Source organism: Montipora capricornis, chromosome 11 (genome assembly GCF_036669925.1).
Source record: "Montipora capricornis isolate CH-2021 chromosome 11, ASM3666992v2, whole genome shotgun sequence".
In the NCBI taxonomy this organism is placed as follows: domain Eukaryota; kingdom Metazoa; phylum Cnidaria; class Anthozoa; order Scleractinia; family Acroporidae; genus Montipora; species Montipora capricornis.
In genome coordinates this window covers 4,270,887-4,288,700 of record NC_090893.1, presented here as the reverse complement: position 1 = coordinate 4,288,700, position 17,814 = coordinate 4,270,887, and the positions used below count along the sequence as shown (strand labels likewise).

The 17,814-nt window shown below is 40.1% G+C and overlaps 1 protein-coding gene and 1 pseudogene across 1 annotated transcript; both read right to left on the bottom strand.

The window, feature by feature from the left end:
* Positions 1 to 1,622: 1,622 nt before the first annotated feature.
* LOC138023736 (uncharacterized) lies at positions 1,623 to 6,359 on the bottom strand. The gene is made up of 3 exons (XM_068870795.1): positions 5,654 to 6,359; positions 4,583 to 5,236; positions 1,623 to 3,663 (listed from the first exon to the last, which is right to left on the bottom strand). Exons 1-3 carry the CDS (start codon positions 5,904 to 5,906, stop codon positions 2,534 to 2,536), a joined length of 2,037 nt encoding a protein of 678 aa, XP_068726896.1. The 5' UTR covers positions 5,907 to 6,359; the 3' UTR covers positions 1,623 to 2,533.
* Positions 6,360 to 14,444: 8,085 nt separating this feature from the next.
* LOC138023732 (uncharacterized) lies at positions 14,445 to 17,405 on the bottom strand (annotated as a pseudogene).
* Between the last annotated feature and the right edge of the window lie 409 nt (positions 17,406 to 17,814).

Here is a 17,814-nt window from a genome sequence, read left to right as displayed (position 1 = left end):
TAGAGTCAAATTCCCAAAGGACATTTTACTTCATTGTTCTGTACACCAATATCGCCACCGTGTCGTCAGATACAAACCATCAATATGAAAACACTGATTATACAACTTTGAAAGTACAAACGCTGCCTTTGCTCTCTAATTTCGTGCTCATACTTTATTTCTTATCAAACTGGGTTGCATGAGAAAATTTCACATTATACTTTCTTCTAACTTGTTCTGATTCCTCTGTTGGTTAAACGAAATTTATTCCTCCTCCATTCAAGACTCGACATTCGCAAGAGGGTACCGAGTTCACACGTAGATTGTCTGCCATAATTCGTGTAATACCAGAATAACTGTGTCTTACTACAGTGACAAGGGACATCATTTTCTTAGAGAACAACCTTCGTCCTTAAAAAACTCTAGGTACGAAGTGTCGTGGTTGTTGTTTTTTTACAATCAGGAGAACTGTTTTCTGCAGGTGAGTTTTGTTTCGCAAATGGCACAAAACGGAGACCAATGAGAACTGATTATGAACGGATGAACTGCGATTTTTTTCGCTGCCTTCATTTGCAACTATATTGCAAACGAAGCCTGCGTTCACAACTGCGATGCTCAGCTTCACTTAGAGGAATCGTTAAGATACACTCTCAAATTTTGATGGAAAAGTATTTACAATAAAAAACCCACGATCAGACTGACTTTGTTAGCCAACTATGGTCAAACACTCTACTATTTCATTTGCTAGAACCTGAGTTGTTTGACTGAAAAGTATATCTTGTCTGTGAGGAGACCACTGCCTTCACGCTATTCGAAGTCATACCTGTTACAGTTACAACCAGGACTGAGGGTTGCACATAAGTTACTTGATCATCCCGCATGTGCACTTTCCCACTGACTGACTCTCCACCCCAGTACGTCATCTTAAGAGAATCCCATGACACCCACTATCCGTGTCGATTGTTATTGTAGAGCAACACTGAATTGTAACATTCATACTTACATGTAATAAACTATATATATATATATATATATAAGATGAATTTCTGGAGTCGGACTAGTTCAAAAACATTTAATTGCTACTCGGAGTTTCATGCTTCTAATGAAGCAATCATCAGGCAACTGACAACAATAACGGTTACATGTAAAGATATACAAATTTGAAAGTGGGGAACAATGCTTACTAGCATAACGTGTCAAGATGTGATTGGACGGCAAAAGCGCTAAACGATCGGGTAAGACTATTTTAGGTGAACGCGCTACTTAACAGAAATTTCTTAGAATGTCTACAGGTTGATGTCATTTCGTTTCTATGGTTAAGTGTCGACATTTCCGGCTTACAAATTATGAAATATTTTTCCCATAGGCAAAGATTACATTTTTTGTTGGCATTAGAATACGACCTAGCTTGCTTTACTTTTTTCCACTTAATTTGATAACTGATGTTCTGTTCTTTTAGACTCCAAATATACTTGCTGAGCTCGGTTACATTTTTGTACCGTTCGTGCCTGTACAAGGCAGCGTTGACCAAAACGTCGCCCAGCCAGGAGAATCCATCTATGGGAAATATGTGCTTCAGACGATGACATCTTGTTACCAAGTGACACAGTGACGTCATCAAATTCTAAAATCAAAGTCGCAAGGTCTTTTTAATTTTTATCTAGAGGAGGTTGAAGATGACCTAGAAATAAATCTTTTTTCAAGTTAGTCCGTGACGACTTTCGTTTCGAAAATACAAAAAATGCAAATGATAGAGGATTGGTGCATTTCTTCAAACGCTGGGACATTGAAATGATGCCTATTTTGTGTCGATTAATTGAAAACTTTCGGTAGAAGTTAAAGGAGAGAATCTTTGTGGGCTATAAGAGATGTACCCACACATAGCTTATTCGTGTAATATTTGCCCATGGTCCCTATACTATGCTTGGAACATCGTAATATCGACACACTCGCACTTTTAAAGTACCCGTTAAAGGATGAGCAGTGCATAATTTACAATGATTAAACTCGATTTGATTTAAATGAACATATATTTACGTGGAAACCATCGAGATCTTCTGAGTACGATAAAAGTCATAAAAGTATCGTTATCTTATTGAACCCGACAAGAGAAAAAACGTTTCCCGAAAATACTTGAACTTAAAATTGTATTAAAATATGTTAACTTGGCATTTAATTTGTGGACTTATGGTCTGTAAAGACGTGGTTACGACCGAGCTGAAATCTGATTTCATTTTTAAGGATTAATGATTTTAAGTGTCCCTCGAACTATTTGCGGTTCTGATTGATCAATAACTAGGTCTGCCACAGCAGCAGTATGTAATGGAGTATCACATTATGTTAAACAAGACGAAAACACTGTTCAACAGTTTGTCCTTTTGGCTCATTAGAACATGCACTTCTCCTTCGTTTGACCTCCAAAGTAGGATCCTTATTGTTGAATTGACGTTTTTCATTGTTGCGCTTCGATAGATATGAGTTGGGTAAAATTAGACCTGTAGATTTAAAGTAAATTTGTTCATGAACTTTGGCTGTGACGTCATGTGTCCCAAGTTCACACTATGCCATAGCACTTTAGTTTACCCAGTGTGTGATACCCTTTTTCGTTTTCATCGCCGGTATCCCCAAACCTGAGTTGTTTGACTGGAAGGCGTGTCTTGTCTGTGAGGAGACCGCTGTCTTCACGCTGATCTTCCTTATCACAGTTGCAACCAAAATAGGGGTTTGCACATGAGTTGGTCATCCCGCATGCGCACTTACCACTGACTGACGCGCCACCCCAATACGTCATCTTAACAGAATCACGTGACACCCACCATCCGTATGGATCGTTATTGTTAAGCAAAGTTGAACCATAACATTCATACTTAATAAACTGTTCACAATGTGAAGAGACTCTGGTGAGACTCGCCAGCTGAGACAAACTTGTTCCTGTGTAATGAATGTCACGTGAATAGCTACCTTGAGATTCATAACCTTTGACGTAGGTTCTGCTTTCACTGTTGTGACTGATGACTGTCACCCCAACGCCATTCTTGTCTTTCATGTCGCAGTACACATTAAATGGTGCCAGACCTCCTGGGCCATCTGGATCAATGATGTAATTTCCGCTGTAACTGCTGACGTACTTCCGTATTTCAGCGCAGGATGTTGCATTAACAGGAATGTCTATTTTCACATTTGCCTGTATTGTTGTCAGTGCATTTGTGGCTCTGCAGGTATAAGATCCTTCATGAGATTTCTTTATGTTTTCAAGAACCAGGGTTCCATTGGAATATGAGGGAAGTGAAGACTTGCCGTCCTTGGTCCACGTGATAGTGGGTCTCAGTTCACTTTCGGCCGCGCATGGCAATCGAACAGTTGAACCAATTAAAGCAATTGTAACTTTGTTGGGAGGACGAACTTTAAAGCGCAAACGAGAAAATACTGTGAGTTGAGCCACTGCTCTTGTCGATCCCAGAATATTCACCGCCTTACAAATGTATGTTCCTCTATCGTTCTTTGCCACTTTCAATATTATTAAATTTCCCTCGGTCACTTTTGTCTTTCCGACTGGCAAGCTACCAAATGCTTTGGACCATATGACACTTGGCTGCGGCTGACCAGTAGCATTGCAGGCGATGGTGACATTTTGTGCCTCTTGTGCCAATATTTCGGTGGATGGCAGGAAAAGCCGAGGAGCGACTGTCAAAAAAAGTTTTAACCACAATTGCTTGTAATCTCGCAATCTGATTGGCTAATTTGCCGTTGTCGATAAAAGTCTAGACAACGCTGCTCGCGTCATGCTCGCGTCAATATGTCTCGCAATGCAATAGCAAATTAGAAACGCTCATTTTGGGAAATAAACCAATCATATTGCGAGAAAATTATACGCAACGCTTGCTCTTTCTTTATGTCATGATTTTGGTCACGCTCTGAAATAAACAATTTATTTGGCGTTGAATATTGTGGTAAAAAAACAAGTGGTTCAGCGTTGTCCACAACATTTTGACCACTGTGATGACGAATATCGTTGTCGATAAGAGTACAGACAATGCTGAACCACTTTCGATTTGTTAAACAATCAAGTTAATGGATTAGAATGCTGCCGCCATAGAATAAAAAACGTGTTAAGTCCTTTATCGATACCACATTGACTGTGTTGCAGTAACTGGCCTGAAACAATCGATTTAAAAAAATTTAACTGAATAGAGTGTAATGTGAAGACGGGAGCAGGCCGTGGGAAGTGAAGATGTTAAAGTCACGGCAATGAACATGTACAAGTACAAGGAAAGGTTACGTTTATACAAACGTTGGCCGTTTAGCACTTACACTCTATACACTCTATTCAGTTAACTCTGTTTAAAATATAAGTCAGGTCAGAGTTTTTCTTTGTCCTTGTGTGGGCCCATTTCCATCTGTAAGGCTAACGCTCACATGGTTCATATGGGATTGAAATCTAGCACTTCACATTACACTCTATTCAGTTAACTCTGTTTAAAATATAAGTGCTACACGGCCAACGTTTGTATAAACGTAACCTTTCCTTGATTTAAAAAAATATTTGAAATGAATTAGATCCTGAAAGGATAGTGACGAAACATAAATGAGAAAGGAAACTTACACTGAACAGTCAGCTTAGCTGAAGCTTTGACGCTTCCTAAGAGATTTTCTGCTCTGCAGTTGAAAACTCCTTCGTCTCCAGGTCTAACATTCCTCAGAATAAGAGCACCACTGGGTTCAATCACGTAGCGTCCAGCCGGAAGTGATGAATTCAGCTTAGACCACTCGACTTTTGGTAATGGATTTCCATTGGCTGAACATTTCAAGATGGCTGTTTGACTTTCATTAATCGTGGTTTCCGTTGGAGGCTGAAGCAGAGAAGGAGCCGCGATTGACTGGCCCGGTTCACCTTTGGCGCCCTTTCGTCCTGGCGGGCCGGTTGGTCCCACGGGACCAGTATTACCCGGAATCCCAATATCCCCTTTCATGCCTATCAGTCCTTGAGGTCCCACTGGGCCGTGTTTACCAGGAGGTCCCTGTGGCCCGGGTCTCCCAGGGGGTCCTGGTCTACCCCTGGTTCCCGGTCTTCCTCGTTTTCCACTATTTCCTTTTTGTCCTGATAGGCAGTGAGTTTGATCTTTGGCACAAATTTGGTTTTGCAGTGTGTGAAGCTCTTGTTTGATCAGCAGTTTTACATCAGAGGCTGATTGGATATATTTCAGTTGTGACTGTTCGGGTGAAGCGCGTTTTTGTCTGGACCAGGTGTTTTGATTACCTTTTGGACAGATGAAATCAGTTGATATCGATTAGAAGCACTGATACATTTTACTGAATTCAGCAACCACAGTTCAAGCTGAACAGTTGAAACTCACCATCGTACTTGTTGTTACGGCAAATATTCTGCCGGGGCGTTTGACATGTCAGTCCTAGCAGTGCACATTATTCATGATTATTACGCAAAGCTTAGTTAAGAAACCATCATGTATAAGATGGCTTCCGTTCAGGCTGAGGCTAAGAGTAAGCAAAGCTTTTGTGGAACTTATTTTTGAGCATTTGTTTGAAGAACTAAAATGGTAGGAAATTTATAAATGTTGAAGTGGCATCGCAAGTAAACAAGGACTGACAAAAAGCCCGACAAACAATGACAGCGTTAAAACCTTTAAAAGTATCGTAGAATCCTCAGTCAACTGACCTTTTCTCTGTTTCCATTGTTCCTTATCATCTTGCCATTCTCTGTAATTCTGCTCCACTGTTCGTAGGATCTTTGTCTCAAGCTGATCACAGGATGTTACTGTGTGTGATATCAGTCGATGATGTTGTTGTATTCTGAGTTCCACATGAATCAGTGCGATACAACACACAACAGACAACAGCAAACCAGACGTAGAACACAAGCTGCCAAATCTGTTGGGCCTCTTGTCTTGTTTGTCTTTTCCTTGCGTCATCGCCTGAATTTTCACGCAATTTTTCCAACAGAGATATATCTTTAATCGTTGACTCTTTTTGTTTTAGCTTGTTTTACAAGCGTTGACTGCGATTTGAAGGCGCTTGCATTGTTCCGATCCAATCTGTGAAGGGCGCAATGGCCAAATATTAATTACTACAACAAATACATTTCCAATTACCATATTCAGTATTACAGGAAGTCTGTCGTTAATGTTACTACAGCCAAAAAGATAAAGGGCACGTATTATGTGGATCTTTAGGCCTTCTTCTGTTTTACAACTAATTTATTGTGTTGATAGTATACTTGAACATCCAGCATAATGAATTAGAGGATCCACAGCAAACCAAAACGAAGAAAAACAACGAAAAAGAAATACAGTAGAGATGTTGGCTAGATTATTATTTATCACTTTATCACTTTAAAGTGATGCCAGTGATTTTCATTACGTTCACTGATAAATTTTCACTGGTAAAGTGATCTCTCGTAAAGTTCGCGGACCGACGCGTTCCGAAAACTCTCGACATCTTTTAGTGTGAGCGTACGGCGAAAATTATTAGAAGACACCATATTCGCGCTCAGACTTTCAACGACTCCATTTTCGTTCAATGCCACATGTGCACGTAGGCATGCGCTATAAAAGTTGAAGACGCCTTTGTACAACCATGCCACGTATGGGCTTTGGTTAACTTCGCGAATGCGTTGTACAATCTTGAGTGCGATTGGTGACTGAAAGCAAAAAAGGACGAAGCCGAAATTTAAGCTCGAGCGTTTTCCCGAGAAAGACGGAGTAAAAGGCGCTTCTTTAAGCGTTTACTCTGAATACCATGTGGCGCAGAAGTATGGTAATTTTAGAAGAGGTAGTTTTTAATTTGAGTGATATTCAAATTTGCCAAGTAAGGAAGAAAACAAGTAAATGTTTCTGCAGCCAGTTGAAGTCTGGATTGGTCATTCATAACAACGGATAATGTACCGGTGAACATTGCTTAATGTTTACAAATAAATGAAGTGCCAATAGACTAGGGCAATTGGTTCGTGATATCGAGGGTTCGTTATATCGAAATCCTTGATAATAACAAATTTTTGGAAAAGTAATCAAAATGTGAGTGATATCGTAGTATAATTAATGAGTGTGTTTTAATGGTATTACGTTGAACGATTACTTCTTCCTAGTGTGATTCACTTGTCTTTAAATCACGGAGGACAAATTTCAGTGGAAGTGGCTGGGAAACGGACGAACAAGTTCATTGGACTGGCAATTTCGACTACTTCAAAAATAAAAGAAGTTAAATAGAACTAATAAGAGACAAAGAGGATAAAGTGGATCTGTAGATGTGTCGATAGTGACTAGTCTGTGTTTGCATTTATAAGGAGCTTTTACTGTAACTGTGAAATTGTTCTATAGACTGTTTTCACTCACGTGATCAGTAACCTTGTTTTTCAAAAAAAAGAAAAAAACAAAACAAAACAAAAGAAAACGTTAGCATGATAATAGAGCTCAATTCCCGGAGGATTAGTTGGGGACACCAACATGACCGCTGTTCTTTTGTTTAGGAACGCCAACATGGCTTCCGTGACGTCACGTGAAACAGTTTTCACAGTTTAGTTTAGTTAACTTTAGTTTAGTTTACCCGTTTCAGCACTTGGACTCCTTCAGTTTGACCACTGTCTGTTTTGCTGTTATGTCACAGTGGTCTCATCGATCAGTAGCCCATTCAGAAGATTACCCCAAGCCGACCACATTGTTGAAGGAAAGGCCAGACCACCGGGAACTACATACCCTGCTCTTCTCGACTAGTGTATGGAATTTTTAACGTCCCACAGGTTTTATGGATTTTGAAGGGTTGTGAGACAAGGCCTACGGTTTATAGTCCTTATCCGAGAAGACTTGAAAGTCTAACCATTTGCGGATGTAATTACAAAGGCAGCACTTTCTCCTCAGTTATTTTAAGACCCTGAGTGTTGGTCCGGCCGGAGTTGAGCTCACGACCTCCCGCATGGCAGCGCGGTGCTCAACCAACTGAGCCACCGGTGTGTTTTAACGCAATAAAAAATGAAATCCAAAATCGTTGAAAGAAAGAGGGCAAGAAAATGAAATGTTGTAAAAGACTAATACATAAGTAACTCCTCCAAGTCTCAGGTCTGTTTGGTGCATCGTTTCAAAGTTATTTGTCGAAACATGATACTCAATTTTACAGTGCTTTGTATGGAGACGCCCTGTTGGTGCTCCTTTTTGGTTCCAGCTATGAACATCTTCCAATCTGATTTGTTTGATCCCTAAAAGTCTCTTGGTTTGAGGAAACCACTGTCTTCACTCGACACACTTTAAAAGTACCCGTGATCGGATAATCAGTGCATTGTTGACAATCTTTAACTCGATTCGATTTATAATAAACGTACATATTTACATAGAAACCATTGAGATCTTCTAGGACCATGAACGAATCTTTGGAATTCACTAAGTAAATTTCACTAGGTGAAATGATGTTCCTTTTGAAAAACTAGTGGATCTGAAAAGAAAACAAAAAAAATGTTTTGCGAAAACATTTATTGTTAAAATTGTATTAAAATTGGTCGATTTGACATTAAAGTTGCGGCTTTTTGTTCTGTAAATCACGTGCTTTCCACCTAGTTGAAATCTCATCTAACTAAACTTTAAAGATTAATGATTTGAAGTGTCCCTCAAAGTATTTGCGGTTCCGATTTATCAAGAACTAAATCTGCCGCAGCAGCAGTATGTAATGATGTCTCCCATAATATTAAAGAATCCGAAAGCAATGTTTCATGAGTTTCTCTCTTTCCCTCAAAATATCACTTGTCCTTCATTTGACCTCCAGCGTAAGATCCTCAAAGATTTTGTTGAATTCACGTTTTTCATTGTTGCTCTTTGGTAGATATATTAGATTGCGTAAAATTAGACATGTAGATTTAAAATAAATTGTTTCCTGAATATTTTGCTGTGACGTTATCTTTCCCAAGTTCACACTATGCCATATCACTTCAGTTTACCTAATGTATGGTAACCTCGGTTGTTGTGTGGGCCGAAATCCCCAAACCTGAGTTGTTTGACTGGAAGGCGTGTCTTGCCTGTGAGGAGAAGGTTGTCTTCACGCCATACGGCGTCGATCTTATCACAGTTGCAACCATAATTGGGGTTTACAAAAGAGTTGGTCATCCCGCATGAGCAATTACCACTGACTGTTGCTCCATCTTAACAGAATCACGTGATACCCACCATCCGTATGCATAGTTGTTGTAAAGCAACACTGAATCATAACACTCATACTTAAGAAACTGTTCACAATGCGAAGAGACTCTGGTGAGACTCGCCAGCTGAGACAAACTTGCTCATGGTCCCTACGCCTTGGAACATCGTAATATCGACATACTTGAACTTTCAAAGTGCCCTTTATCAGTTAATCAGTGCAAAATTTGCAATGATTAAACTTGATTCGATTTAAGATGAACAACATACATTTGCATAGAAACCATAGAGATCTTCAAGGACGGTAAAAGAATCTTAGGAATTTACAAGTTAAATTTCACTAGGTCACACGAGTTTCATTTTGAAACGCAATTTTTTTTCACTTAGTGCATCCGACTTGGAATAAAAGCGTCTCCTTAAAATATTGATACTTGAAATTGGTTAACTTCAGTGACACTTAAGTTTTGCACTTACGTTCTGAAAACATGCGCTTACCACCGGGCTAAAATCTGATCTAATTTCGTTGTCGAGGATTAATGATTTGCAGTGTCCCTTAAACCATTTTGCTGTTCCGATTTATCAATAACTCAATCTGCTACTGCAGCAGTATGTAACGGTGTATCACATATTAGTATCACCCAACTAGTGGACTGAATGCAAATCCTGCATTTTGATTGGCTACGCTACTATTTCTTCAACTTGCATTTGCTAACGTTGCTATTGCCTTTTCTGTCCGACTAGTTGGGTGATACTAAAACAATTAGACCCTTCGCCCTCAAGGGCCACGGGTCTAATTGTTAAGTAGAGACCTTTAGATCGGAGGATGAGGACCACTACAATTACGAGTTTTCCGTTCTGAGCACGCGCATTTAAAAAAAAAGTCGGCCTCCAAACCTTATGCGCATGCTCAGTACAGAAAATTCATACTCGTAGTGGTTTGCGATCTAAAGGTCCCTAATATAAAACAAGACGAAAGCAAATTTTATCCCTTTCGCTCAAAAGACCACTTGTCTTATATTTGACCTCCAGCGTAGGATCCTCAAACATTTAAACAAGCAGAGTGATATAAAATAAATATCAAAAAGTGTCAGTGTCAGAAAGTGATTAAAAAAAAAGCTACTGACACTTTTTGATATTTATTTTATTTCACTCTACTTGTTTATTCATTTTAAAGTGTCACGCATCTCCTACAAAAAGTGTTACCCAAACATTTTAACGTTTCTCATTGTTGCAGTTCGATAAATATAGATAGGGTAAAATTAGACATGTAGATTTAAAGTGCTACTGTGACCAAAAATCAATTCTACTTTTTCTTTATATTTCAAAACTGTGTTAAGTCAAAACTAAGTGACCGACGTTTTAAGTCTTCATTTCAAAAAGACGCCTGCTTATTTTGAATGAAATTCTCCTTATTAATGGTCCGCCATTACTAACTTTAAAGTCTTGAGAGAGCTGGATCGAGGATAAGATGACGTGAAAGTTTCGAACTTTGAGACTTTTAAACTAGTGTTTTGCATGTATACTAAGCTGCGTTTACCCGCTGCAATTTTAAGCTAGTGAGGCTTTGACGTCATCTTATCCTCGATCCAACCCTCTCAGGTCCAATCGGTAAGTCTTGAACGTGAATAATGGTGGACCGTGAAATCCTAAACTTGCAATCAAAGAAAACAGCCTTTGGATAAAATTCGAAGCTCAAGATGCTATCAGTCAGGTGTCAAGCAAACACGCTTTCAAAATCTTAAGGAAAAAGGGATGTGATTTTTTTGATCATATTAGCACCTTAAAAAAACTGTTTCATGAACTTTGGCTGTGGCGTCATCTTTTCCAAGTTCACACTATGCCATAGCACTTCAGTTTACCCAGTGTATGATAACCTTGTTGGCCGCTGTCTCCGCCGGTATCCCCAAACCTGAGTTGTTTGACTGGAAGGCGTGTCTTGTCTGTGAGGAGACCGCTGTCTTCGCGCCATACATAGCCGTATTTATCACAGTTGCAACCGTAACTGGGGCTTGCACATGAGTTGGTCATCCCGCATGCGCACTTACCACCTTTCATGCCCGTCAGTCCTTGAGGTCCTATTGGGCCGTGTTTACCAGGAAGTCCCTCTGGCCCGGGTCTCCCAGGGGGTCCTGGTCTGCCCCGGGTTCCCGGTCTTCCTCGTTTCCCACTATTTCCTTTTTGTCCTGATAGACAGAGAGTTTCATCTTTGGCACAAATTTTGTTTTGCAGTGTTTGAAGCTCTTGTTTGATCAGCAGTTTTACACCAGAGGCTGATTGGACAGATTTGAGTTGCGACTGTTCGGGTGAAGCTCGTGTTTGTCTGGACCAGGTGTGTTGATAACCTTACGAAAACATGAGATTGATATCAAAAATTTTGTTCGACAGATGCATTTATGGCTCAATTCAGGAACTACAGTGAATACTCGCCACCTTACTGGTTGCTACTGAGAATATTCCACAGGGCATTAACTTTTTGCATGTCTGTCCTAGCAGTGCAAATTATTAAACATTACTGATTGAAAGCTAAAACTACGATAGTTGATAATGTAAGCTTCCTTCTAAGCTGCGGCTGACAGTAAACAGTGCTTTTGTTGGATTTACCTCCAGTGAATTTAAGTAGCGTAAACGGTGCAAATTTCAGTATAAATATTGAACTGCTTTCACAAGTAAAATCAGGATTAACTAACCGTGAGTGGTACCGTTAAAAATTCCACATGTATCAAGAATCCAGGAATAACTGACCTCTTGTTTGCCTCCATCGATCCTTATCATTTTGCCATTCTCTGTAATTCTGCTCCACTTTTCGTAGGATTTTTGTCTCAAGCTGATCACAGGATGTTACTGAGTGTGATATCAGTCGATGTTGTGTTTGTATTCTGAGTTCCACATGAATCAGTGCGATGGAACACACAACAGACAACAGCAAACCAAACGTAGAACACAAGATGCCGAGTCTGTTGGTCCGCTTGTCTTCTTGTTGATGTTTCATGGCTTTAGTATGGCTTTTTCAACACTTATCGACTTTGGTGGTTTTTTTGATAAGATAAGCTCGCTTCTTACGAAGCACGAACGCGTGAATGGTGGTAATCTTTAAGAGCCGCAGTAACTGAATGAACCAACAAATGATCTGTGCCGAGATCTAGAAATGAAACTCTATACCCCGTCTCACTTGTTGAGACCTTGCTTTCAACATTTCGTATGACAGGAGGTATATCAAATTATTTACTAAGGTCAAACGGCTTCTAAAATGACGAGGAAGCACTTAATCCAACACCCTTTTATTGTCCAAGACCACCCCCATTAGAAACCAAAATCTTTCAAGTTATATTTCAAACACGAATTCAAGTGTTTCATTTCGATTTCAAACAACGAGAAAACTATTGAAACACGAGTTGTTTGTGATCGCAATGAAACACGCAGAATGAGTGTTTGGAATAACTTCTCAAGCGAATGAAATGGAATCAATTGTTTTTCCTGGTATTTGCGCACTCTGGAATGCACTGCTTACCATGATTAATGAATATACAGATTAGGAGTGTTTCAAATTTGTTGAAACACTGCCAGCAGTGTTTCAACAAATTTCAAACACTGCTGCAGTGCCATAAGGGTTTCACTGGGTATCCAAACCATTGCACCTGACCAAATGCAATAATCCTATTGGCTTACAGCCTTATGAATAATTAATGAGTTTGAGAACTATAATTGAAAAGAGTGTAGAGAGGTGATGCTGTGATGGTTTGTGTGGTCATCTTAACCATGTTTGCCTAAGTTGGTCATTAAACATAAAATGATTGGTCAAAGTAAGCAAGATGAGATGCTAGAGGCGACAAAGGTTCTATCAACTGCATGGCCATCAAGTTATTAAAGAGAGAGTATCACGGTATTGTAAATCTTTTAACCACCTCTCCAATTCTCAGGTCGGTGTGCGGTACATCGTTTCTGAGTAATTTGTCAAAGCGTTTCACTAAACTTTATAGAGTTTTTACCGCCGGAAGACGGCATGTGGTCCTCCAATATGGCCGCCGGTAATCAACGAAAACATATGCAGTTCACTTTGCGATGAAAGCGCTTACGTTTCGCTCATGAGATAAAATACGTGTGTGTGAACACATCCTCTTAATGTACTTGAAAGGCTCAAACAGTTGAGAATCAAAGGGATAGCCTTTTTTTCAACCAAATAGTCGAAAATAACTTTCTATCATAGTTTCACGCAAGGTGACAACTTACAACTTCAGGGCCAAACAAGAAGACAAAAAGCTGTGATTCCATGCACCTCAAGTAGTATCGTTTGTAGTGTTAAGTACTAATCTGCTCTAATCTCGTTCGAGAATGGTTGGTTATTAATAACAAAATAATAATGCAAGACTGGTTGTTCGAATGTGAGGATATATATTTCCTGTTTTACCAATATTTCGTCAGGCACAGGCTGACTTCTTCAGGAAGTTAAATTATTTATGAAAATGAGTTATTAATGACTGCGAGGATGACATTTTATATACACACAGCCGTCTTCACCTCGCCAGCCTAACGCAATGTTAATGTAGTTGTCATAAAGTGTCACAGCTGACTGTAAAGTATCCATTCTATTGTAGTCACAACCAATTCAATATATGCTGTATTTTCGAAACGAAAGACGTCACGGAACTGGAAACTTTGATTTCTATTGTTTCAAATAGCTATTATGGGATGCCCAGGGGGCAAAGACATATTAAGTAATGATCCGTGTAAGGTGGATAGCAATTTCCTTTGTTATGCGGCAACGGGGCTTTCCCCACATAGGAATGTTATCATTTTTACACAGAGAATGCATAAACCTACAGGAAAGCCGTTAACGCAATAAAATTCATTTACAGCCCACTTTGAAAGGGTGTTTTTTGTGTTAAAAGATTTTGACCAATCACAAGAGTTGAAAACAAAAGCCAAGAAACGTTTACAATTTTACATGTTCCCCACATACGATTTCTGTGGAATTCATTTAAACTGAGACCAGATGAAAGATGGAAGATGGTTGGAAAGTAAGGATGAATATAATACTGCTTTTATGAAGTTTTGTTAACTTTTGCTGTTTAAGCCAATCAGAAGTAAGTACAGACAATAGTAAAGTTATCACCTTTTTGCATACCAATTGAATTCCAACATGTTCGTTGCCGTTGTTGCTATCGTTCTTATCTGGACCGTTTCTTAATCTGCCCCCCGAGCATCCCATAATGTATTTCGAAACAATTGAATCACTATGACCGCCGTATCGGCAAAAAGTTATATTTGTAACGATGTGTCACGCAGTATGACCTAAGAAAAAAGCAATACTTTGTTAAAGTTGCTTATTTCGTTCATTTGACGTCTGGGTTGGAATCCTCGAATTTTTCTTGAATTTACGTTTTACATTGTTGTGCTCCTATGTTGATAAAGATTAGATAAGATTGAATAAGTAGAGTGTACATTTTTTCATGATGAACTTTTGCTGTGACGTTATCTTTCCCCAAGTGAAAGTAAAGTAAACTGTTCATGAACTTTGGCTGTGGCATCATCTTTCCCAAATTCACACTATGCCGTAGCACTTCAGTTTACCTAGTGTGTGATAACCTTGTGAGGGGTCTCCGTTTGTATCCCCAAACCTGAGTTGTTTGACTGGAAGGCGTGTCTTGTCTGTGAGGAGGCCGCTGTCTTCACGCCATACATTGTCGTTTATGTCACAGTTGCAACCAAAACTGGGGTTTGCACATGAGTTGGTCATCCCGCATGCGCACTTACCTCTGACTGACGCTCCACCCCAATACGTCATCTTAACAGAATCACGTGACACCCACCATCCATATGCATAGTTATTGTAGAGCAACACTGAATTATAACACTCGTACTTAATCAACTGTTCACAACGTGCAGAGACTGTGGTGAGACCTGCCAGCTGAGACAAACTGGCTCCTGTGTAATGAATGTCACGTGAATAGCTACCTCGATCACTATAACCAATGACGTATGTTCTGCTTTCACTGTCGTGACTGATAACTGTCACGCCGACACCATTCTTGTCAGTCATGTCGCAGTACACTTTAAATGGTGCCAGACCTCCTGGGCCATCTGGATCGATGATGTAATCTCCGTTTAAAGTGCTGACATATTTTCGTATGACAGAACAGGATGTTGCATCAACAGGAGTGTTGAGTTTCACCTTAGCTTCAATTGTTTTCAGTGCATTGGTTGCTCTGCAGGTGTAGGTTCCTTGGTGAGATTTTTTAACATTTTGAAGAATCAGTGTTCCATTTAACAACACATTTGAATCAAGAAGAAGTGAACGCTTGTCATCCTTCGCCCAAGTAATGGTGGTTTTCATGTCGCTCTCGGCCAAACAGGGAAGATGGACACTGTAACCAATCGCTGGTGTTACGTCTTTTGGAGGACGGACTTAAAAACGCAGACGAGAAAATACTGTGAGTTGAGCTACTCCTGTTGTTGATCCTAGAATATTCACTGCTTTACAAATGTATATACCTCTATCTTTCTTTGACACATTGTTTATTATTAAGTTTCCCTTCGTCACTATTGTTTTCCCGACTGGCAAGTCACCAAATGCTTTAGACCATGTGATCCTAGGCTGCGGCTGACCAGTAGCATTGCAGGGGATAGTGACATTTTGTTCGTCTTCCGCCAATATTTCGGTGGATGGCAAGAAAAGCCGAGGAACGACTGTCAAAAAAGGAACAATCAAGTTATATGCTTGCTTGATGCAAATTTCGCATGCATAAAAAGCAACTTTTGAAGTGCTTTATCAATATTTAACAAAGTTATTTTTTCGGCACTGATTTTTACTCAATATTTGAAATGAATTAGCACCTAAGAAAAAGTGACGAAAAATAAATGACAAAGGCAACTTACACTGAACAGTCAGTTTAGCTGTAGCATTCGCGCTTCCCAACAAGTTTTCTGCTCTGCAGCTATAAACTCCTTGGTCTCCTGGCCTAACATCCCTCAGAATTAGAGCACCGCTGGCTTCAATCACGTGTCGTCCAGCCGGAAGTGATGAATTCAGCTTAGACCACGTGACTTTCGGTAATGGGTTTCCATTAGGTGTGCATTTCAAAATGACTGTTTGACTTTCATTAATCGTGGTTTCCGTTGGAGGCTGAAGCAGAGAAGGAGCCGAGATGGACTGGCCCGGCTCACCTTTAGCGCCCTTTGGTCCTGGCGGGCCGGTAGGTCCCGCGGGACCAGTATTACCCGGAATCCCCATATCCCCTTTCATGCCTATCAGTCCTTGAGGTCCCACTGGTCCGTGTTTACCAGGAGGTCCCTGTGGCCCGGGTCTCCCGGGTCTCCCAGGGGGTCCTGGTCTGCCCCTGGTTCCCGGTCTTCCTCGTTTCCCACTATTTCCTTTTGCTCCTGATCGGCAGAGAGTTTGATCTTTGGCACAAATTTGGTTTTGCAGTGTTTGAAGCTCTTGATTGATCAGCAGTTTTATATCAGAGGCTGTTTGAACATATTTCAGTTGTGACTGTTCGGGTGAAGCGCGTTTTTGTCTGGACCAGCTGTGTTGATAACCTTATGAAGACATGAAATTGATATCAAGATTTAGAACGGACAGATGCATTTATGGCTCAAGTCATCAACCACAGTGAATAAAGGCCACCTTACTGGTTGCTATTGAGAATATTCCAAAGGGCATTTTGACATTTTTGTGACATTTCTTTCTATCAGTGCAAATTATTAAAAATTACATGATTCAAGCTGAAAGCCACGATACATGTTAATGGAAGCTTTCTTCTAAGCTGCGGCTGACAGTAAACAGACTTTATGTTTGATTTATCTCCAGTGAATTTGAATGGCATAAACGGTGCAAATTTCTAAATATTGAACCGCTTTCAAAAGTAAAACCAGGACTAACAGTAATACGCTTAAAAATCTTACATGTATCAAGAATGGTCGAATAACTGACCTCTTGTCTGCCTCCATTGATCCTTATCATCTTGCCATTCTCTGTGATTCTGCTGCACTTTTCGAAGGATTTTTGTCTCCAGCTGATCACAGGATGTTACTGAGTGTGATATCAGTCGATGCTGTTCTTGTATTCTGAGTTCCACATGAATCAGTGCGATGCAACACACAACAGACAACAGCAAACCAGACGCAGAACACAAGATGCCGAGTCTGTTGGTCCGCTTGTCTTCTTGATGTTTCATGGCTGCAATATGCCTTTTTCAGCAATTTTCGACGTAGGTTTTTTTTTGATACGAGAAAATCGCGGCTTTCAAATCACAAACGCGCGAACAACGCTGATGTTTTTTGAAAGAATTGCGGAAATTATTGCCGTAACAACTGACAAAAATTTACTACGCTTAGAAGTGAAACTGTATATACTGATCCTGCCTTGCTGAGACCTCATTTTGCTGTCGAGATTTCGTATTACAGGAAGTATATGAATTTACTGAAGTCAACTTCTTCCACGACCTTTTATTCTCCAAGACTACCCTTGTTATTTAACTGGAGTGGAAACTAGAGTGAAAAGTGTGTAGAGAGGCGACGTTGCGATGGTGCCGGTGTCTGATCATCCAGGAAACCATGTTGGGCTAAATTGGTTATCAAATGAAAGTCACCGAGATTAGATGCTAGAGACGACAGAGGCTCTCTGGTGCTCTGGCCATTGAAACAACAATTTTGCAGCGCATTGCTGAGGCTGGTTATGTCTTCAAATTTCCTTTATTCTGAAACG